Source organism: Malaclemys terrapin, chromosome 13 (genome assembly GCF_027887155.1).
Source record: "Malaclemys terrapin pileata isolate rMalTer1 chromosome 13, rMalTer1.hap1, whole genome shotgun sequence".
Lineage (NCBI taxonomy): Eukaryota > Metazoa > Chordata > Testudines > Emydidae > Malaclemys > Malaclemys terrapin.
The window spans coordinates 8,409,352-8,433,762 of NC_071517.1; the positions used below are offsets into that span (position 1 = coordinate 8,409,352).

The 24,411-nt window shown below is 42.9% G+C and overlaps 1 protein-coding gene across 1 annotated transcript; it reads right to left on the minus strand.

The window, feature by feature from the left end:
* Positions 1-269: 269 nt before the first annotated feature.
* MILR1 (mast cell immunoglobulin like receptor 1) lies at positions 270-20,813 on the minus strand. The gene is made up of 9 exons (XM_054047588.1): positions 20,695-20,813; positions 13,829-13,873; positions 7,881-8,171; positions 6,828-7,112; positions 5,559-5,672; positions 4,402-4,491; positions 2,751-2,819; positions 1,587-1,652; positions 270-355 (listed from the first exon to the last, which is right to left on the minus strand). Exons 1-9 carry the CDS (start codon positions 20,753-20,755, stop codon positions 270-272), a joined length of 1,107 nt encoding a protein of 368 aa, XP_053903563.1. The 5' UTR covers positions 20,756-20,813.
* Positions 20,814-24,411: the final 3,598 nt, after the last annotated feature.

Here is a 24,411-nt window from a genome sequence, read left to right on the forward strand (position 1 = left end):
AGGCTCAGGACACCTCTTCCAGCCTGCACTGAGAGAGGCAAAACCATATTTATCCACCACAGGTAGGGCAGAGCTAATCATGCTCAGCTGCAGAGCCTGCCAGTTTGATAAAGTTTTCCTGGCTGTAGAAGTTCTCCTAATTGGTAAACTCTGCAGATGTGCATTCTTAGCCCTGTTCTACCCTTGATGGACAGAGCTGGGTTTGCCTCTTTCTGCAGTGCAGGCTCAAAGATGTCCTAGAAGATTTGGTCTCCTGGAAGAAATCCAATTTATGGAAAATAGCCTAAGTTTTCCTTGGTTGAGAGTCTAGATAATACGCATGTTGCCGATATATGGTGACAAATGCCGGTCTCTGCTGCAATGGGAAGATAAATGGGAGTTGAGACTTTCAAAAGCTTAAATGTGGAAAAGGTCAATTGAAAAGCAAAGCCATTGGATGCATTGCTTTTAGAGAAAGCAGTGTTTGTTACTAGGTGAGTATGTTTCTCTAGATGGCCTCTGTTTTCCAGTTCAGCCTTTAGACTGCTGTGATGTCTGGTTTGAATATAACATATTAGTTGTTTGTTCTGCCTTTCAAGGATACCAGAACAATTTGAAGAACTAAGCTGTAAACATTTTATTTCAAGTAATCCATTAATGTAGATAGGGAAAATTGTTTGCTACAGGGTGAGTGAGGAAGCAATATGGAGTGGGTAATGTACTGGTCTTATACCCTTAAGTATTGTAGCTGGGACCCAGGTGTATAGGTCTGAGTTGAAATGGCTGTGGCAGGGAAATAGTCAACTCTTACAGTATTAGGGGGTCATGTCAAGTCCCACTCCCCAAAATGGAAAAGACTGGGGCAATACTAGGCAGGAGTCCTGCTCAATACCTTCCCAGGAGTCCTGGGAAGCTGCTCCCTGGCAGGCAGTAGTAGTTAGCAAGGCAAATGATGGATCCTTTAGGGAGACATCTTGCCAAGTAAGCAGCTACTGGGACAGATTTTTAAGAGAACTATGGCTAAACAAGGCCTTTTTATTCTCTGCTTATTTAAAATCCTGTTTTATTTCCTGAAATTCTTGACAAGCACAGGAGCAAAACTCTCTGTGTGAGAGCCTTATAGCTGGACCATGTTAGCTAACTGGTGGCTTACTCCTTCCCGCCGATACATCAAAAGAGTAATGCCAGTGGAGAGTCCAGTTGCACCACCATGTTGATAGTACCTTTTTTTTTTTTTTTTAAACAACTAGTCCCATTAGTGACAGTGGCATTACTTGTGGAGTAAGGTACTGTGCATGAGTAAAGGAATCAGAAATCTGGGCATCAATGAACTTCTTTTTCTAACATGTTTTTTTTTTTTCTTGATCAAACTGGAATCTCTAAAAGTCAGGGAGAGGAACCCATTCTTTAATATTAGCAGGGGAGGAGATTAACATCCGCTTCTGACTGCAAAATAATTAGGGTGGGGAAATTAGCATCTAAATGTTTGCTTATGCGCTTCCTATACAGGCACGGTGGTGCTAGCAAAATTTACCAAGGTAGAGGTTCTCTTTAAAAAATATTTTATATAATTCTCTCTCGTGTAAATCATCAGAGAGGAAACTTACCTTGTTGCGTTCCATCTCTTATGATGACTTCAGAGTAGACAACTGTAGTATCTGCCTTCATGTTCACTAAAAGTCAGAATAGACACAGTCAATAACCCTTAAAGTCTACAGTAATCGAGCTATATTTAAATATGCCTCTTGTAGCTCAATAACTAACGACACAAATAGGACAGTTTCAGAATGAAGCTGTTGCATTTGGGATCTGACGGTTATTGGTAGTTCTCTTCTGGTCAAGGATTCTAACTGCAGTGAGAAGTTTCTCTGTAGCAGGCAGTCTTAACTATTTATTCCACAGACCACTTAATAAAATAAAGTTGGTTGGTTTGGGTTTTTTTTGTGTGGGCCACTTCACCCTCCCAACACTGTGATTTTCATATTTAATCTTAACAGTTTCCTGATTTTTTTTTGAGGGTTTGTTCAAATTAACTATTGTATTCTTGTAAAGATTTTTGCCCTTAAGTTATTTGTATGTACTCTGAACCTTAGTTCACCTTAATGAAGATTTTTGTGTGGAAATTCATAGGCACTCATAACATCCACAAGGTGGGAAAGTATTATTCCTATTTTAAAGATGAGAAATTGTCAAAGAGCTCAAATAGTCACTGTGGTCATACACAGAGTCAGTGTTAGCCACAGGTTAGTTCATGGGAGTTTCGGTTAGCCAGTCCTGTGCTCAAACCAATAGAAACACCCGTCCTCCCTTTAAATAAACAACCTACCTTGTACCTCCAACCCAGTAGTCTAGATGCTGGTAGCTAACACTTGAAGGCAAATTCGGGGGGTATTTTAGAGTCTGCCTGAAATTAATTCTAGTTTCATCCTTCTTGTCTTCAGCTGCCCTTTGAATGCTAACCACAAGGGATCTGTCTCCATAGGGAGTTGTGCTTAACCTCTGCAAAGAGGGAGCATGCAGTGAAAGTGGTTTACAAAGAGTGAGACTGGGCAGTTGTCAGGCCCTACTGCAAGTGAACGTTTGACTATGCTATCAATGCACAGTGAACTCCAAAATGCATGAGGTAGTTTTGTCATTAATCCACAGACATGTTTGGGATACACACATTTGTGCTTAAATCAGTTTTTATTCCATTTCCAGAACATTAGTTGTAAGAACTTGAAAATGTGAAATGCTTCATTTTGCCCATGGTCACAATCTAAGCCTTTTACCTTTCCTATCTTCCTCCTCTTTTCTAATCAGTATGTTGGCGTACTCCAGTTCTTCAGATTTAGCATACTCTGGATGGAAACAAGTGAAAAAGAGTTCAAGGTTCAGTTGCAGGAGATTACAGCTTGGTGAATTTAAGCTTGTGAAAGCACTGAGACTCAGCCTGTGGTATAAGACCCACATGTGCCTCTCACAGAGTCTGTATTTGTTCTCCCTCTACATACTCTTGGACAGTGCAAGTTGAGGACTCTCTACCTGATGTGAAAAATTGCAGGGAATGCAGAGCTAATGGTGCAGAGCAGCCAGAATACCTCCCCATTCCTCCTAGCAGACAGGTGGAGGGAGAGAGAGGAAAAACACCCATTTTCCCATCTTCATTCCAGTTGCTAGAAACAGGGGTTGTGAAGATAGAGAGATATCTTCCCTTTTTCCCAGCCTCCAAGTGGGGTGGCGGAGATAAAGCCTTTGGTCACGAGACATATGACAGAACTTCAAGATAATCCTGGCATGGTGTCTGTCCTGCAACGTTTTTATTATGAGGTATGTTAGCCCACAATGTTATAACTAAGGTGATGATTTTTGTCATGGGTATTTTTAGTGAGTCACACACAGGTCACGGGCAGTAAACAAAAATTCACGGAAGCCCCTGACCTGGTCTTTTACTAAAAATATCAGGGAGTAGGGAAACTTACAGTGTGAGCCCTGGTGCTATGGGCTGACAGCCATCTGCGGCTCCAGCTCTGGGAGCTAGCCACCGGCCGCCGCTCTAGCCCCGAGGACTGACCGCTGGCCCCAGCTGCCACTCCAGCCCTGGGGGCTGACCATCAGCCCCGGGGCCTGGCTGCTGGCTATTGCCGGTCCTGCCACTGCTTCTGTGGCTGGTGCTGACTGTTGCTGGTCCAGCCTCGCTGCAGCAGAGGGGGATGACAGCTGCTCTAGCCCTGAAGTCACAGAGGTCTGTTAAAGTCACGGAATCTGTGATGTCTGTGACAAAATTTTACCCTTAGTTATAACACAACATGGAGGCTGTCAGCTGTGGCCCAGTTATTTTGTGGCTCCATTTTGGGGGAAAGTGGCTCTGAATCTCTTCAGCATTGAGCGACACTGAGAGTGAAGAACTGAAATATACGCTGAAGAATACAAAGCAAAATGCAGAAGCTGTGCAATTGTTTTTCACTTTTGCTGGCAACCCAGAAATCCTTTCCACACTTTAGCAAGGTGCTATTGTATAAATCTAGGCTCTGCTTTACTTGCTAGTATTTCATTTTCTCTTTGCTTTGTGGTTGTCACTCCCTTACCAATACCTCCACAGACACCCAAACACGAACTTTCCTTCTAGTTCTGTCCTGATTGGACCTGAGGGATAGTTCACATAAGTTTCTAAGGATCTTTCTAATGAATGTCATTCCCCAGGCTGCAATTTGGCTCTTGGGCTGGCATGAGATGCCCATATATAGGGCCTGATCCTGAGAGATGCTGAGCAACTTCCAGTCAAGGTCAATGAGAGTTCTATTGGGTTAGGAACTTGCCTGTAGTGATCACCCATTTCCCATCTTCCCCATTTGAGACCAAAAGGCATCATCCATAAACGTTATCTAGCCAGATTCCTGCATGTGAGTCCCACGACTAAAGAAAGAGCAGTTTGGAATTTACCAATCTCAGTGTATGTCACGTAGTTTTCAGACCCTGTTGCTTTGTCCGTTGAAACAAAACCAGTTGAGGAGCCAGCTGACTTCAGTTTTCCTGCAAGATGTAAAGAAAACAAAATTATTCAAGTGATAAAAATATCAACTGCTCCAAAAATGTGTGTCCCATGATTTTTTGGGGGTTTGTTAGATATTTTAAATAATTTTATAGTCCCGATGAACATCATTCCTTAGCAAGCAGTACTAATCGTGCCTGACTGCATCTTTACTTCACGTGATGGTATGGGAAGAGGAAATTGCTCCCAAAGGCAGCAAGTATTGGTGCTATATCATGGGGTCCTTGCAAAAAGAAACTGCTTTCCTACTTTAATTTTGGACGCCAAGACCCCCCTGATCCTGCAAACAGTTGTGCACATGTGTAACTTATGGCATGTGAGCAGTCTCGCTGACCTCAGCAAAAATATTCATGTTCATGAAGATAAGCACATGTGTAACTTTTTGCCTTTGGGACCTAAAATGTAGCCTGAAAACATGTTGCTTTGGTATGAAGAGAGATATTTGGCTTTGAGGATAGACTTGGAGTCAATCAAAAGATGGAGAATGGTGCCTCTTTGGTCTTATTACCTTGCATTTATATCCACCCTTTATTTATATATGTATGGTCTCACTGAAATGTGGCTTCTTCTAGCATGGAGAGCAAAAAGGAGTCAGTCCACTAGAATGAGGAGAGCGTTTTACCCAAGGGCAAACTTCTCTTAAGAAAAGTGCCACCGGATCTGCATTCACTCAGAAGAGATTGGATATTGGTTTTCTAAGGGCTCCTCCGAAAGATCCCAATACAGTATCTACCTCAAAAAGGTGAAGAAATAATTTAACCCTAACTGGATTTAACTCAGCAGTTCCTGGGAATCTTGATGTTATCATCCTGAAGCTTATATTATTGGGCCATCCCCTCCAATGTAATGGGAGCTGGCCGGGAGATACCATCTGGACCAGGCATCTTTGGGAGTACTGAGACCTGCTGCTAAGAAAGGGGGAGGCTTTAGTGTGTGATGTGCAGACAGGAAGCTAAGCCTTCCATTTCCAAGGACACCGAGTGTAACAAGGGCCGGAAGCACTATTTTACAATGAAAATCTGGAGAAGCAAAAAAAAAAAAAACTCACTTGCTTTACACCAAGGCAGGATCAGAAATGGAACCAGTAGGGCAGTTGCTGTCACCACCAGCAGAAACAGCAGCACAAGAAAAATGCGGAGGGGATAGGAAACGCCATTCTCTTCTGTCAATAGGAGAAAGAGTGTCTGTAGAGAGCAAGATCAGGTGTGGCAAGATGTTCCAAGTACTTATCTTTCTATTAAAATGAAGGCCCAGTCTTTCTGTTACAGTTTGGAGAAGTGGAGTAGCAGTTGTTAATAACACTGACTGTGGCAAGGTGAGGGGTCCTTACCTGAGCCTAGAGAGAAAAAGAACTGGCTCCATGCTAAAAACCTACAGATGCAGAGGGGTACAATCCTGCCCTATCACAGGAAGTAGGCTCTAGGCTAAGATGTCCTGCAGGTGTACAGGATAAACTCAGAGAAAAGCCAGGGAAGGCTATAAAAGCAGGTCTTGGAAGGATTAGATTTTTATCAGTCAGTGTTGGTAAACGTGAGTTTCATCAAACACAAACGATGAAAAAATATTTCCATTGATGATCATTGAAATTTACAGATAGGCAAAGTAAGAAAAATGCTGCTGGAGTTTAATTTGAGGATATTTGCTTTGTATATTTTGATGTGTGGTGATGATTTGTGTATTATCATTTGTAAAGCTTTAGCTTTTTATATCTCAATGTCCATTGTAATTAAATAATTATTGTCTCACTCCGTAGTCTAACCCCCTCCCATAATTCCACACAATTGAAAAATTAAATAAATAAAAATCCTTATAAATAAAAATCCTTAAAAATAAACATGGATATTATCTGTTGAAATTATATATACACCCACATACATGTGGGTGTATATATATGTATGTGGGTGTATATATAAAAATCTAATTCTGCCAAGCCTATATAAAAGTAACTCCTTGGTAGTGTCCCTTCATGCCCTGTTCTTAGAGTGCTGGTTTACGGGCTGAATTGGGCTCTGTTTAAATTAAAAGCTCTGGCTTTGTTTCTTTTGTTATATCCATGCACCTCAAGAGTAAAATCATGGTGGGAAAAATTGTGGATAGGGCTTATTCACAGCAAGCCAAGGTGTGAATGTCCAGCGCTCTAACCTACTGTGCCCTAAGATGCCATGTGGACCCTGCTACCGGGCACTAAAAGTTCCATCAGGGACTTTGACATGCTTTTGTTGTTGCTGGACCTGCTACCCCAGTTTACATGGACAGGCAGAGATCATTAAAAGCTCATCATCAGATGCTATTAGTAATAGGTAGGACAAACACATACCTGCTAGTGTAAAGTTGAGACTGTTGCTATATTTTGTATTATTGGGGATATTATTTTCAGCTTTGCATTTATAGTCGTCCAAGTCAGTGGGAGAATTGATAGTTACATTTAACTTAGCTGCTGCCTTCCCTGGCATAGATATTCTGGATGACATAGACTTCTTTCCTTTAAAAAATATGTAGTTGATGGGAGAAGAGCCATTTTCTGAGTGACAAGACAGTGTCACGTTCTGGCCTATCTTCACTTGGGGAGTAGTCGTGCTCAGCACTGGTTTGGACACTGGATCTGTAAAGTAACCAGTGGAATGCAAAAATAAGTACAAGGCAAACATGAGATTTAAAACTGAGACCTACAAACAAGAGAACAGCTCCTCAGCTGACCTAGATCAATGGAGCTCCATTGATTCCAATAGAATTATGCTGATTCACATCAGCTGTGGAGCGGTCCACGTTCTAGACAGGGGCACACTGTGTTCTAGAACACTGTTTTCTACCAGAACGCCTTTCAGGATTGCTGGCTGCGGCTGCTACAGGATGAATGGACCGAAAAGTATATGGCCCTATCCCTTTGAAAGAAATTGCATTCTGTTTTAGAAGTCTTGCTGCTCAAATGTTAAGGTATTGATAGCAAGGAAGGGGGAAGGTCACATGGCAGCACAATCCTGAGATGGTCATGGATTGTACTCTGCAAGCTATTTTGTGCATATGCAGGAACAATTATACAGTAAAACTATAGGGTCTGATCTAGGTGGTCTCTTACACATGTGGAGGGTGCAGCTCATGTGGCCCCCGTCTGACTGCAGTTCCAGCTGCCAGAGCCCTCTCTGGACTTGGCGTTTACATGTTAATGCATAATATAATTTTTAAACTATTCTGAATGGGTTGGGGAGGGTTATGGCACAATGCTTGTGCCTGGTCCTGCATGGTGCTATGTGTCAGACAGCCGTGGGGTTGTGCCTCCAGCCGCTCACAGGATCAGGCCAGCTGGGATGGATTATTATGAACACTCATTTCCTGATGTTGAAAAATGTCGCAGATACACACAAACCCCTACCTAGTAACGTAAAGTTGAGACTCTTGCTGTATTTTGAACTGTTGGAGATTCTGTTTTCAACTTTGCATTTATATTCCCCCACGTCGCTGGCAGAACTGATAGTTAGGTTAAACAGAGCTGCATTCCTGTCTTTCTTCGGTATAATCGGCCACAGATTCTGACTTCCTCTAAAAAATGTATAGTTGATAGGAAGAGAGCCATTGGTGGATTGACAGGACAGGGTCACATTCTGGCCAATTTCTACCTCCAAGCTCTTTTGGAGAGATCCAAACTCAGGGTTAGACAGTTGCTCTGGGGAAAAGAAACATTTCTGAGTAAAACAACAATTCACAAATACCTTCCAACCCACTGGCAGAGAAATGCGGAGAACTAGATGCCCAGGGCATCAGGACTGGGGCAACACCTGTGTTCCATGGAACCTCAGTTATTGGACTCCATGGCTATAAGACTCAAGATTCAATATACAAATATTTTCCTGCTACCTGCTCCAAATTCATCTGTCATTTCAGCTGGGGAGTACAGTCCTTGTCCGGGGGAAATGGAAAGGTAATGTGTCCATAACTGGGCTGTATGTGTTTGTGTGTGTGAAGAGTTAGTGGAAAACTGAATGTTGATTTCCTCTTTAGACAGCGGAAAGGGGGACCCACAGTATTACCATCCAGAGCTAGACTAAAGGTGGAGGTGTCCTGTTTCTTATGATGGCTCAAGTCATCCTCAACCCCAATCAGCACAAAACATCTTGCATAATGTGGCCCTGCAGTCTGAGTAGGAAACATCATGCTAACCGGATCACCTGTCTCTGAATGGAGTTGTGACCCCCCTGTCCTGGGGGGACCCCTGCAGCTGAAGACTTGAGCATTATCTGAGCTGGCCCTACTGAATGAGATACAGAGACTTATCCAGGGTGTAAGGAAGGGGGCCCCAGCATGCCAGCCACAGAAGCATGATTTACCAGTGCCCAATCACATGCCTGTGAGTTGGAGCCATTGGTTTATGAAATGTGATGGCTAAGATTTATTGACCCTCATGCTAAATGTTGACCAAGACAGCCTCTCGGGCAAAAACATGTTGATGTTTGAAACATGAATTGATCATATGGATTATTACCTGTCTTCGGAATATTTTTCATTGGAAATATCTGCAGATCTTCCCCCATTTTGGCCACAGACATTTCTTTGGGATAATGTTTTTTAAAACTAGTGTGCCAAAGAGCTGATGAAGTTAGAACCCAAAGAGGATAGAGGGGAAAAACCTGTTGATGCTTTTTTACAAGCTAATCACAAAGTAGGCAACTACGTATCTGATCTGAGCGAGTGCAGCAAAAATTCCTCCTGATAAATGTTCTGAGCCAACCAGTATGTGGTAATTACATATCTAATCTAATTGGCCAACATTGTGACAGATTTTTCAGAAGGTCAAAAATAGAAACTAATTCTTTTCAGACAGCCATAGGGGAGAATTTTGTTCTTGCAGGTAACTATGGCATTAGACAAATGAAATAATGGTAAGGTAAAGTACTCCTGGGCAGCATTTTTATAATTACAGATGAAAAAATGTAAACACTTTAGACCAGGTTTTCAAAAGAGCTCGGTTCCCCAAAATTCCCATTAACTTGAAAAATGAAGGTTATTCAGCATATAAGCAGACTACATAAAGTTGAGGCATCCACATTGAAATATATATTCTTTGTGTATCCCCCGCTGTAAAATGGACACCCAGTGAAACTAACTCTAAGAACCACATCCCATAGCCAAGCCCATGTTAAGCAACCTCTTTCCAGAGCACTCATGGTTTCCAGGGGAATTTGGTTTGACTTTCAAAGACTAAACTAGTGGAGGAAGTTGCTCATCCCTTGGGTGGTCACTCACCAGACGCTTCACTCTAATCATCATCATCATGTTCCTATTACGCCTCTGATATTTAGGGCAGTGATGAAGCTCCTCCATTCCTGTCTATTTCTGGCAAGTCTTTCAATGGTTCCCCAGCTGTGCCCCAGGTTTTTCAGCTCGGTTTCCACAACTCCTCGCCATGTTGTTTTCGGATGGCCTCATTTTCACTTGCCTTCAGGTGTCCATCTTGTTGCTACTCTAGGGATGGAATCAGTTTCCATCCGAAGCACATAACCGATCCATTTCCAACACCTTCTGGCAACGATGGTGCTCAGATCCTCTTGGCTGCACTGTGTCAATAGATCTTGGTTTGAGATTGTTCTGGGCCAAAAAATACAGAGGATTTTTCTGAGGCAGGTTGTATGGAATGAAGACAGGTTGGACATGTCATACTTTCTCATTCCCCAGCATTCTGCACCATAAAGTAGTGTTGAAAGTATGCAGCTCTGATAAATCTTGAGTTTGGTTTTGGTGTTGTATTTTGATGATTTCTAGACTGTATTTGAGCTCCTGAAGGTGTTCCTGGCTTTACTGATTTTGTTCGGGATATTCTGGCTTGTTCCGTCGTTCTTGCTGATGGTGCTGCCCAAGTATGTGAATGTTTCTACATTGGTGAGAATATAATCCTCTATCTGTACTGGTGATGGTGAGGCAATATTAAAGGTCATGATATCTGTCTTATTGTGGTTGATTTTCAGTCCAATTTGCTGGCTGAATGCGTTGAGTTGTTTTTTCTTGTATATGGTGTTGGGTATGTGACAGGAGAGTGACATCATCTGCGAAGTCCAGGTCTTCAAGGGATGAGAAGAGTGTCCATTTAATGCCTCTTGGTATGTCTTCTGTTGTACGCTGCATTACCCAATTGATGGCAATGTTGAAGAGGATTGCAGACATGACACACCCCTGACCTATGGTGTGCAGAGATGAGGCAAAGTTTGTCCCTGACGTACTCCTGTTTTGACTTAAAAACTGAGCTCACTATGATCAACACTGCATGTAAAGTTGAAATAGAAGCTTTTGATGACGTTGATTATATGGAAAGGAATTCCATATGCCCCCAGAATGCACCATAGGCTGGTCCTGTGAATGCTATAAAAAGCCTTCTCAAAGTCTATGAAATTTATGTAGAGTTGTCATTGCCATTCTAAGCATTATTCTATGATGATTCATAGAGCGAAGATCTGGTCTGCATCCACGCCCTTTCTGAAAACCAACTTGCTGTTTTCTGAGAATGCTATCAACTGCCTCTGATATACATTGGACTATGATCCTACACAATACTTTGCTTGGTACAGGTAAAAGTGTGATACCACGCCAGTTATTACAATCACTGAGAGTCCGTTTCTTTGGTATCTTCACTATAACCCCATTGGTCCACTCATCTGGCACTTTTTCCCTTTCCCAGGCTGATGTAAATAGAGGGGTCAGGATAGATGCTGCTAATTTAGGATTTACCTTGAACAATTCTCCATTCAAGTTATCCTTGACAGGAGCAGGGCTGTCCCTACCTATGGTGGTGTCCTACACAGCCTGCGCACCTGCACCCCCCTGCGGGGGGAGCGGCCGCTCTGCTGTGGGGCCAGCCCCTCCGTGGGGGAGGGGACTGCGCTTGAGGACTGCAGGGCCGTGGGGGGCAGGAGCAGGGCAGGGAGGCCCAGGGCAGCACGGGGGATTAGCGGGGGGGCTGGCGCCAGCAGCAGGAGTCAGGCCCACCCCTTGCACTAACTGGTGGCAGCGGGAAGCAGAGCGACTCGGACCCAGCCCGCTCCACTCTCCCAGCTCCCAGCTCTGTCACTTGGGGGAGGGAGGTTGGAGGAAGGGGTCAGACCCGCCCCCGCACTCAGCAGCAGCGGTGGCAGCGGGAAGCGGAGCAACGCGGTGGGAGCTGGCGCAGCAGAGAGGGATGGGGCCGGGTCGCTCTGCTTCCCGCCACTGCTGGTGAGTGTGGGGGCAGGCCAACCCTTCTGCAGGCTGTGTTGATATCAAGATCTTCTTCTGCCTCCTGTTCAGCAAATCTTTGATGCAGATGAAGAGATCAACAAGAAGTGGGACAAAGTAACAGCAATTTATAAACTGAGCAGTGAAGCCTGTCTAGGCTACAGGCAGAAGAGAAGGAAAGAGTGGATTACACCCAGCACAGGGAACGCCATAGAAACCAGACGAGTCCTGAAGAAAAAAGTTTTAGACACAAAATCCCAGAAGCTAAAAGACAAATACCACGAGCAGTATAGCCAGGCACATCGGGAGGTCAAATGCCTTGTGAGAGTGGACAAATGGAATTATATTGATAATCTGGCTACACAAGTAGAGGATGCAGCTGCTTGTGGTGAACAAGGAACTATCTACAAAATGACGCAGCTTATCAGTGGTAAACGGCAGATACCAACAAACACTCTCAGCAGGAACTAACAAGGACACCTACTAACAACTGAAAAAGAACAAGAAATGCGCTGGACAGAGCATTTCACTCTCATAGAGCTAATTTAATGCACAGGGCTGTTGTGAGGCTTATGTTCCAAGTCTGGAAGGGCTCTGTGCACTAGGTCCTCAGTGGAATTTCATACACAGTAGGCTTATAAGATCAAACCCTTAGTGAATGTTTTTAAAGTGGGTAGAGATCCTTCACAAAGGTTACTATGGAGTAAAACCTCCTGCTCTTGCTCCCCTTGAAATCTCTTAGAGTTTTGGAATGGGAGGGAGGAAGATTGTCTCCCAAGAGTACAAACTATTTTTCTCTCTTATGGGGAATTCTGCACCTGCCTTCCTAGGTACAAGGTAGAAATTTAGACGGAGTAAAAATAGCAGCATGCATAAAATATTATCAAAGCATTTTACACCCATTAACTGATCCTCACAACACCCCTTTGAGTAGCTTCTCAGTGTGACAAAAAGCTCAGAGCAGAGTATCTAGAGATGGAAAAGACCTGCTAAATCTGTCTTCTGGACAGTGTGGGTTTGCTCCCTATTTTAGAATTAATAGTTTGGACTGTTCCAAGCAACAAGGCTTCCTCCCGTCCCTTCCACAGCTTAATAATCTTCACCCTGAGGAAATCTTTTCCTGAAACTCAGATTTTGTGTCAGGAAAAGAAGAGAATGGGCTCTTGCCCTTCAATGAGTCTTAACCTTTGGGGGTCCGCCCGGGGAGTATGGGGAAGAACAGCTGCCTATGGTGTGCAGAGATCTCCCAAAAGGGGATTCTCATAGAGCTGTTCTTCTCCACCCAAAGTTCCTGCCTGTGACATGGACATTTCTGTGGGAGGAGGAAGCCCCAGACTATATTTAGCTACTCAGGTCCTAGGAAAGGCTGAACCATCTGTTTTAATTTCAGTCATCCATACATGGCTGCTAACTATCATAGTAAAACACACATCTGAACACAGAAGGTAACAGATATAAAAAATCTAAGCCGAAAAAGCTCTGCTGAGTCATTATAGCAATGAAAGTAGTGTATCTAAAGCTATGGGAAACAGGGCATGATCCATTATTTAATTAGTTGTGAAATAGTATGTGAAAATGTATATGGACAGTATTGTAATGATACAGACGCACAGACAAGCAGAGTTACGGTTGTGGGAGCAGCTTTAACTTTAGCCTACCCTGACTTTGGAATTCTTAAGTGGCTGACAACTTTCTGTTAATGTAATTTTTTTTTTCATGGAATCATCATAAATGTAACAGTAGAAAAAAGTCTGCAAACTCTTTCTATAGGATAATGCTGAGCTCCAGTCCATGTAAATCACAGTATTTCTAGTATTTCAAATCCTAGTTCCTATACAACGCTGCTTTCCTTTCTAGAGCCAGCTACGGTACATAAAATAGGGAAACTGTGTTATTTTGTTCAGCAATTCTAGCGGGGTTTTAAAAACTTCAAACATTTCTGAATGTACACACAGTCTATCTAGCAAGGGGAAAAAATCACGTAACTATCTCATTCCATGTGTGACTAAAGAGAACAAGGAGAAAAATTTGTACAACATGGAATTATTCTGTTTCACAATGACATGACTTTTTTTCTAAAGGGTTCATGTAAATAACATCAAATGAAAAATGAAAACTTACCGCTATCTTTCTCATTGGATTTTTGACTCTCCTGAGTGGATTGAACTAAAAGAGAGAAGAAGAACTTGAGCAAAATTAGTCAATGATCCCTCTTTGGAATAAGATGCAGTTGATAAATAGCAGATCCATGGCTTACAGCAGGATAGGAGGAAGAATGGAATGATCACAAGTTTAAGCATTTTCTTACAAAAACGAAGTGTAGTGAATGAGGAAATAGTAGTTATGCTGGTAAAAGTCTCTTTGATGGGGATGTGACAAGAGATTTGAGGAAGTTAAAATTACGGATGTTGCTGATAAGATTTGCATAAACACTTCTATGCTCCTAGAATCAGTCCAGATTCTGCCTAGCAGAGGCAATATTTTCCAGTGGTTAAAACAGAGGCCTGAGGTGTCAGGACTCCTGGGTTCTGAACACAACCTAAGTGCTTAAACATAATTGTTACTAGGAGGCTTCTAGTATGGTTTTCTGACCAGTGTGATCAGTGAATTTTTGTCTAAGAGCTGGGTGTGTTAGAACAGTGTTAAAACACAGCCTGGGAGTGGTGCATATCTATAGTAGAGTTTGGCTCATATGGTTCTCAGACAGAAACGTCCCCACCCACATTAGCTACAACCATATTTAACCACAATTGGAGCTAACATTGGGTAGATCCCAGGGTGGACAGGACCTTGATGGCAGCGTTTGTGCCAATGTAAGACAGTGGTGTATCTAGACCATATGTTCAAGCGAATAGTGTTGTCCTAAAATGAAGAGAGAGAACTCTAATAAATCCTGTAATTCTATTTAAAGGAAACAACATATGCTGTGTTTCTGTATCTCTGTGCCATTCCTCAGCAGTGTCTGAGATACGACTTAAAACATACCATAAATGCCAAAGGCACAGAAGGGAAAAGTTAACATTTTGGCAATGTCTTGGTTACACAGGACAGGTTATCTGAGAAGTCCATATTTAGTTGCACCGTAACGCTAATGATGAATGTTTCGGGCACCTGTAAGTGGTGTTCTAGGTGCCTTACAGTTGAAAATAGGTCCAAATAGATACAAACATACAAGGGTAACCTTGACTCAGTGGTGTTTTGGAAATAAACCTTGGGGCTTTTTTTATTTTTTTTTAAACACAATTTATAAAGGGGGTGAACTCTGATATTCTAAGCTCTACAAACATCTTACAAACCCAGAGCCAAAAGAGGCAAGATATGAATATATGAACTATGTCCGTCCTTCTTCTTCAAATCCTAGTTCCTATACAGTGCTGCCTTCCCTTCTAGATTAAAGCGAGATGGTGGTAGAGATGGATCCTGAACCATGCTATTGGATCTGGAGTTCAACGCGTTTGGAGGTGCGTGTTTGGGACCATCTCTGGAAGGGAGCCAGAAGTTCAGTAAGGGGAACTCAATGTCTTCTCAAAGCCGCATTCCCACTTCATGGAAAAGCAGAATTTACAAATGTTAATTGAGGGTAGCTTGTTGGAAGACCTGGCTTCCAGGGCTGTCCCTAGCCATTTTGGTGCCCTACACAGCCCCCTTGTGGCTTTCCTGGGCGGCTCAGCCGGTCGGGGGATCGGGCTGGCCACTGGAGCAGCATGCAACTGCGTAGGGCACCAGGAAATTTGGGGCACGCAGCTGCGTACTTTGCGTATGGGTAAGGACGTCCCTGCTGGCTTCAAAGGGTCTCCTTCTTCTGCCATTTACAACAGTGTAACTCCAGTGGCTAGAGTGGAGTTACTTTTGATTTACAGTGCTGTAAGTGTTTAGTGCAGCTTTGTAACTCTGGGAGGAAGGAAGCAAGAGCTTGATATTGGGTGCGTCAGGGGGAAAGGGGGGGAAGATGACTTTGGGCTGCAGGGAAGCCATTGTGGCAGACAGGCCCTGAAGAGTTTTTAACATTATCTGTTGCAATGAGTGACCAACTGCCCTGAAAGTTGCAGTAGTAGGAAGGCATTTACAGTGGTGCATCCAGGGTAGAGGCAGAGCCCAAAGGGTGTGTTTTACCATAAGTTAGAAATAAGTTGAGTTCCTAGCAGACAGTCCTTGTTACAGGGGGATCTTTCATTAAAGATTAAATACAAATATTGTTGGAAAGACATGGGGATGTCCTTGTGACGTGTTGGCCACTGCCCTCTACTGGATGGATACTGCTTAATTGTGTGTCAAGCTCTATGACAGATTTTCAAAGGAGCCTAAGCCCTGGTCTAGATAAGCTGCACTGGTTTGACTTGAATCACTTTTTAAACTGGTACAAGCCCCTGTGTGGACAATCTGATGTCAGTTAAGAGTGGCTTATTTCAGTGTATTCTAAATGGATCCCTAATCAATTTAAACTAAGCTGTAATAAATTTGGTTTAAAACACAAATAGTGTCCCTACAGGAGGTTGCACCGGTGAAAGAAATCAGTTTAAAATCACATCTTTAGTCATAGTAGTGAGACTTTCTCATGTAGCAAGGCCTAAGGGAGTTAGGGACCCCAATCCTGACCATAACACCCTTAGACTCCTGTGTAAAAAATAGCCTTTATCGCTAACAGATTGTTTCTCCTTTAGCTCAAGAGATAGGGGGCTGAGGCTGTGGAACAAGAGATTCTGGGGTTCTGTCCTCACTGTGCCCACAAAGTTCTGGATAGCTCTGGTGACCAGGCTGGTGACAGCTGGAAAGTGTTATGCAGACCTACATTTCTCACACTATAAAGTGGTTGTACTTAAAATAATTAAATTAATTAATGGAGATATCCCATCTCCTAGAACTGGAAGGGACCTTGAAAGGTCATTGAGTCCAGCCCCCTGCCTTCACTAGCAGGACCAAGTACTGATTTTGCCCCAGATCCCTAAGTGGCCCCCTCAAGGATTGAACTTATAACCCTGGGCAGGGAGTTTTCAATTGGTTTCCTTAGTGCTGGTCTCAATGGATGATGTGTTTAAAAATCAAAGCAGAATTTTGCTTGAACAGGTAGTGTGCAGAGAGATGGCATTTGAGGAAGATTCACTCTATAGCCAACATACTAGAGGTTTCTGTCTTTCTAATGCAGCAGAAAGAAAATCACAGAAGTGTAGAGTCTAAGGAAAGAAATAAGAATATAAGAAAAGATATCATCCAGATGCTTAATTTAAAAAAAAAAATGTTCTTGATGTTTTTGTTCTGGCTATTTCCATTTGGGGGGCATATCTAATTTGTAAACAGAGACCTATTACATAGCATTCCTTAAATCTCTTGTGGGGATTTCTCAAGCACCATTACCATAGCATTCAGGCCCCCAAAACCTTTCAGCTGTGATTATTTTATTGCTGAGACCAGCAAGGTAAGATTTTACACATATATTTTAAAACAGGAGAATGGTTAGAAGCTTTGAGGCAAGTGTGTGTGTCCATCTATTGATGATCAGAATTAAATCAATGTTTCCTCTGTGCTTCACAGTCCCTTGATTTGAACTGAGTAGTTATAATTTTAAACATTGATCTAGTTTCTAGGTCCTGTTTATAATTTTGAAACTACAATATGCTCTGCCATTATATTACTTAGTGCAGCTGGGTCAAAAATGCATAACATATAATTTTTTCAACATATTTTGCCCCTTCTCCTGTTTGAGAATTGTCCACACACAGACCATGTTTTGTATAACAAGTTCAAGAAAAACAATTTTACTTGAATAATTCCTAGTTATAAGCGGGTCATTGCTAGTCAAATTAACTATTTTGAATAGAACTGTAGGTCACATGGTATGTTAGTGTTCCCTGCTTAGGGGTTGTTTTGGTTTTTGGTGCAAATACTCACAATTATTAATTCTAAATTCCTGTTCCATGAATATTTTGCAACAGTTGCTTAAAATTTGGTGTTTTGATTAATATTTCTGGTAGTAGGGTTGTTCACCTGAATCTCCGCTGAAAAAGAACACAAAGGGACCCCAACACATTAAAAGGGAATTTGTTTAAACATTCAAATGAATGTTTATGGAAACTTTTTTTGGAGTATTTGCCTTGTGCTTGTAAATTATATTCATATACCTATAGTACAAAAGTCCTGGTAGGTGAGGTTAAATAGTGGCCATAAGTAACAGTGCTAGGTTCCCTCTGGCTCCTTTGTTTCCGCAGGAGACCAGTGCAGCGAGCCCTGATGGATGTTTTGTTTTCAGGCTGTCTGCACACTCAGGCAGATACCTAACATCTTGGGCAGCAGCCTGAATGAATCTGGAAAAATAGACACCCCACACCCCCCCTTTTCAATTCTGCGTTTGTCTCAAAACCATAGAGCTGAGTTTGGATCCAAGGATTTAAATCCAAACCCTCATGAAATTCAAGAGGAATGAGTAAGGGTGGTGTTGTCAGTGCCCACCAGTGCAAGTGCATCTTGGAATCATTGAGATTAATGGAAAAGTTCCCACCTGTTTTCAGACTCTGGCGGACGCTGCTACATTGGCTACACTCAGTTTATGCATTTAAGTTTTTCTTCCCAATCACAAGGGCTAGAAACATTTATTTTTGAAACGAAAGCTGAGATTCTGACACAACCACATGACTCTGGAGGTGTTGCCCTAGGCAAAGTACAATAGTGCCTTATGCCTTAACCCAACCTCTCCTGTGTGTCTGTACAGAGTCCAGCCCCATCCTGCTTGGGGCTTTTTGAGTGCTTCTGCAATACAAATAATCATTACAAAAATAGATGACTACTACACCCACTTCATACAGGTACTGATCAGATGTTAGGTGGTAATCATGACTTTCACCTGCATCAGGTAGATCTGAATGGATAACTTTGATGTGAAAGGCTCAGTCTCTTATTAGCACCCTTCTGACCCATCCAGTGCCCTTTCAATTCTATTTTATGTTGCAGTTTGAAGTAGGAGCTATAAGATGTCAGCGATAATAAGAGAAACTCTAAATAAAGCTTTCAAATATTATTGGTTTAGCAGAGATTAGTATTGTGGTGACCGGAATTTGTTTCCATTTTACTAGTGATAACTTTCCACTAGGTGGTGCCATTGTGATATGTAATATTATTTTTAGAAAGGCAAATTTTTAGCACTGTAGGTTCACTATAAGTCAGTGGTCCCCAAACGCAGGTGGGAGCCGGGGCCCGGAGCAGGGCCAGACCCGCAGGCAGAGCTGGGGCAGGGCCAGAGCTGTGGCCAGGGCAGGAGCTGCAGTTGGGGCCACAGCCAGGAGTGGGGCCGCAGCCGGGGGTTGAGGACAGGGCCGGAGTTGCATCTGGGGCTAGGGGCAGGGCCGGAGCGGAGTTGGGGGCAGAGCGGGGCTCAGTGGTGCTCCCTTCCCGCCCCGTGGGAGCTGGCCCAGGCCTCGCAGTGCTCCACCTGAACGTTCCTCTGCGCCTCACAGTTTGGGGACCACCATTGTAAGTTGTAGAAAGCTCTTTAGACTCCTGGCAGAAATGTCCATCCCCTAACAAAGAGGGTAAGTTCTTGATAAACATTCAAATCAATGCATAAAGTTGAACTCTGCCGAAGTGTAAAGAGACAGTTTTTACAGTAAATAAAATATTCAAATGTCACTCTCTCCAGAAAAGATAATATGGATTTAAAAAAAAAAGTATTTCTAGAACTAACTCTCTTAATTCCCGATTGGCCTGTGACTTGTGTAAACCTGCGCAAGTATCCTGCACTTCAGACAACTCTATAAATTAGAATAAAGGTCTGAGTGTAGTAAGGGTCACCGCTGGCAACGGACAGATTAGGATACACTGATCAGAAATTGGTGGGTTAGAAACTGAGTCATTTTAAAAATAATTTAAAAGCTAAGACAAATATACACTGGGACTGTTACAGTTAGTGGCAAAACTCTCATTGACTTCAACAGTGTTAAGTCAACTCCCTAACCAAAGTGCAGATGAATGGTTCTGGTTGTGGCCCATCTCAGCTGTGCTGATAGAGCTGTGGCAGGCTGCAAGTGCTCTTTGGATTTGCTTCTTCCCATAGCAGTGTGCTAGTACTGGAGGCAATGCACTGAAATGTCAAGGCCCGAGGCAGAGCCCCACAGAATTGAAGGAAGGGAGTGGGGCCCACTGGGATCATCATGTGCTCAGCGTAGAAAGTAAATGTTGATCCTAATCACCAGCAAGGCACTGTATTGCTTAGTGGGTGCCTAGTGTTGCACTCTAAATGCTAGCCTGCTGGGGGGCTAGCAAAAATAAATGGCTGACATGTGGTGTGAACTCTGACTTCCTTGTCTTGTCATAGGAGACAGGGCAGCTGAAAAGACTGAACATTTGTCGGCCAAAATTCCAAAGTTCTTGTTCACCATTTACTTAGTCCTTACTCGGGCAAAATGTCTTAGTTGCCTTATTCAAGCAAAGGTCCATTTCAAAGAGATGATGTTGCTGGTGGCTTATTTAAGTAGGCAAATACCAGCAGAAAGAGCAAGCAGAAGCATTAACAATCAGCAGTTTCCAAATGAGAAGGACTGATCCAGTGGCCATTATAGTCATTAGATCAATGGTCATTGATTTCACTGGGCTTTGGGCTTTCATCACTTTGCCATCTGTCTCAGAAAGTGAGCTGGGTTTGAAACGCTTGAAGTCAGGGGTGTCTGTGGATGCAGTATCTTTTCCACACCCTACTTGCCCACAGGCACGTAGATACTGGGTATGGAAGAAACTTCTTCTTTTGTTGCTCTCTTAGGCCTCCATTCTAATTCTGGTACAGGTAGGAAAGGCCTCCTGATCAGCTTTGTCTGACATGGCATCAGATAAAGGTATACAGAATGGAGACCATAGGGAATATGGGAAAATACACAGGTATATTACTCACCAGCCCAGGTCCAGAGGTACCCAGAAACTATTAAATTGGAGTTCAGATCAATTTAATTAAAACTGGAGATGGGCCCAAGATGCCCTGGTCTCCTGATCCCTGGTTTCAAACTCACCTGTGTGGTTTTGGTTCTGAGGCAGACCAAGAACCAGAAGGGGTCTTTTTTCCAGAGCCATTTGGATGCTTCGCAAAATGGTGGAACTCGCAGGAGATTGTTAAATGAGAGGTCCTCCATTTTGGGCTGAAGTCTCTTGAGAACAACTCATGAAGTTTTGGTGACACTGAACCTGAGCTCTAACCCTGGTTCATCCTCAAGCCAGATGTCCAACCTCAGTCTGAAACTAGAGTCATTTTGACTCACTCTAATTATATTATATTAGCCTATACATACTTTCTTCAAACTCCTTCCCCCTCTGCTGTTAAGAGGATGTACCACCTTTGTCTCCTTGTGGGAAAGGCTGGTTGGTTTGTGCAGACTTTTGTACATCTGTGCTGCATTACTTTAAGGGGCTGGGAAAATCTCCTTCCTTCCTACTTTTGCTATCAATAGCCAAAGTTTATCAGTCTTTGTTCTCCATCTGGCATGCAGCCTCCTCCTCCTTTCCTCTACCTGGCTCTGGAGACCCTTTGCTGGAGACTGGCCAAGTTTTCAGTGCTTTGTTGTAAATGTATTTCAAGGGAACCAGGTTAAGGAGAATAAATACCATTGCTAACAAGCTAGCTTACTTCCTGGTTATTAATTGCTATGGCTACTATGCCATTTCCTCTGCAAAATAGCTAGTTGGGGGCTTGCTAATGTTATTGATGCATCGTTAAACAGATGAGTATTTCCTTCCTGTTCCCTGTTGCAAAATACCACACTTATGTATGTTACGCAAGGACTATAGCACAGCTTACACCTGAAGGCTATTGACTTAGGGAAAACAGTTCCCATTGACCCCAAGAGAAACAAAGAGGTTTTCATGTAAACAATGAAGCTTATGAGAACCATGCCTCTCCATTTTCATACTTCCTTGATTATATCACATAGCTCTGATACTGTGCTCTAACTAATCAACCCTCAAAGTGCCATTGGAAGTAAACAAGTATGTATCATGCCCATCAGAAAGCCAGGAGAAACTTAGCCATGGGGAGATTAAGGCCTCCGTTTTTAAAAGTAACTAGTGATTTGGGGTGTTTCAGTTTTGGGGAACCTAACTTGGGAGGGGCCTGATTTTCAAAAAGGGTTGAGCACTTGCTCGGTGAAATTCAGGCCCTCATAATATGTCTCAGCTTAGGCACCCAAAATCACTAATCGCTTTTGAAAATTAAAGCCTAATTGACTTGATCAAGGCTGTACAGTGAGGCAGTGTCAGAGATCAGGTTAGAGCTCAGGAGATCCCGGCTCCCACTTCTGACCTCAGAGCAAAAGTTGATTGGTTTAAAAATGTACAGATGTACTGAGGAAGGGAATATTATGGACATTGCACATGGAATGCACTTGTACCCCACCTGCTAAATTTTGATTGCACAGACTGAACTGGCCAGGGCTGGGAAAACGTCATTACTTTCTTTTTAATGTTAGCCTAACTTTAAAAAAAAAATCCTTTTATTCAGCACTTTCTTCTAAAAAACACACGTACCATAGTCAAGAATGCCAGAGGACAGATCTTTCACAGTCAGGAAGCAAGGCAAATTGATTTCAGTTCTGAAGAAACCTTGGCATAAACATGCAACACAGAAAGGCCTTGGCTGCTCTAGAATTCCTTTAATGAAATTTCCCCCATTGCGATTCCTGCTGTATTTCCACCACTTGTAGCAATGATGTGAGCACGAGTTGTAGCCATCTTGCCCGCAGCTATCACTGGGTTATTTACATCTGCTCTGAGGAGAGTAACATGAAATGGTGGTTAAAATGCCAGCAGCTGTTCCACACTAATGCTCCCATAGTTGCTATCATCCCAGGAGTGGCAGCGGTAATAGCCATGATGGGAAACTGTACAGAAAAAATGGCTAGTGTAAATCAATCCAAAGATACAAGGGGTGGGGCCAGATAAGAGAGACTCAGTATGTTGTAGACTGAAATATTAATTTTTGCCTTAACTTCTCATTTTCCTGGCCTGATGCAGGGCAGGTGACCTCTTGGGGAAATTGCAAGTCTAAAATGCGTGCAGGTGTCCTTGATTGTTCCCAACATCAGGAAAAATTGAAGGAATATTTATATGTCCTTAGTGGTCTAATCCAGTTTGCCAAGAGTGGTAAACTGTGCTAACGTCCCCTATGTTACCTCCAATGAGAGAGAGGAAGAGGAAGGATTTTTAGAGCATAAACAAAATGTTGATAAATCTGTGATTCTTGCGGAACCGACGAGGGGGGAGGCCACTTTAGATTTGATTCTGGTAAGCAGTGAGGACCTCGTTGAGGAAGTGCTAGTGGGGGACAATTTGGGCTCCAGTGATCATGAGCTAATTCGGTTTAAAATACATGGGAGGAGTAACAGAATTAAGTCAAAGACTAGGGTTTATAATTTTAAAAAGGCCAATTTTAACAAATTAAGGGGACTGGTAAGGGAAGTGGATTGGGCAAACGTATTAAGGGATCTAAAGGCAGAAGAAGCCTGGGATTACTTCAAGTTAAAGATGCATGAGCTGTCGGAGGCCTGCATTCCAAAAAAGGGAAAAAGATTACAAAGCAGGAGATTTAGACCGAGCTGGATGAGCGACCGACTCAAAGGGGTGATTAGGAAAAAACAGAAAGCGTACAAAGAGTGGAAGAGGGGAGGGATTAGTAAAGAAACTTACCTTAGTGAAGTCCGAGAATGTAGAGATAGAGTGAGAAAGGCCAAAGGCCGTGTAGAGTTGGACCTAGCGAGGGGAATTAAAAGCAATAGTAAGAGGTTTTACAGCCACATAAATAGGAAGAAAGCAAAGAAAGAAGAAGTGGGACCGCTGAAGACTATTGCCGGAGAGGAGATTAAAGACAATCTAGGCATGGCGCAATATCTCAATGAATATTTTGCATCGGTGTTTAATGAGGCCAATGAAGGTATTAGGGATACTAGCACCACTACAGAGGGGCATTCGGGATGGGGGATTACCGTATTCGAGGTAGAAACAAAACTTGATTGCCTTAATGGGGCTAAGTCGGGAGGACCGGACGATCTTCATCCGAGAATATTGAAGGAATTGGCGCGGGAAATAGCAGGCCCGTTAGCGATAATATTTAATGAATCTGTAAACTCGGGGGTGGTCCCGTTAGACTGGAGAATAGCTAATGTGGTTCCTATTTTCAAGAAAGGGAAAAAAAGTGATCCGGGTAACTACAGGCCTGTTAGTTTAACATCTGTAGTGTGCAAGGTGTTAGAGAAAATTCTGAAAGAGAAACTAGTTGAGGACCTGGAGGTTAGTGGCAATTGCGATAAATTACAACATGGTTTTACAAAGGGCAGATCGTGCCAAACGAATCTGATCTCCTTCTTTGAGAAAGTAACGGATTTATTAGATAAGGGAAATGCGGTGGACCTAATATACCTGGATTTCAGTAAAGCGTTTGATACTGTACCCCATGAGGAATTATTGGTTAAACTGAAAAACATGGGGATCGATATGAAAATCCAGAGGTGGATAAGGAATTGGTTAATGGGGAGAATGCAGCGGGTCGTATTAAAGGGTGAACTGTCGGGTTGGAGGGAGGTTACTAGTGGAGTGCCTCAAGGTTCGGTTTTGGGACCCATTTTATTTAATCTATTTATAACTGACCTCGGGACCGATTGCAGGAGTGGGCTGATAAAGTTTGCGGATGATACGAAGGTGGGAGGCGTTGTAAATTCGGAGGAGGATAGGGATATCCTGCA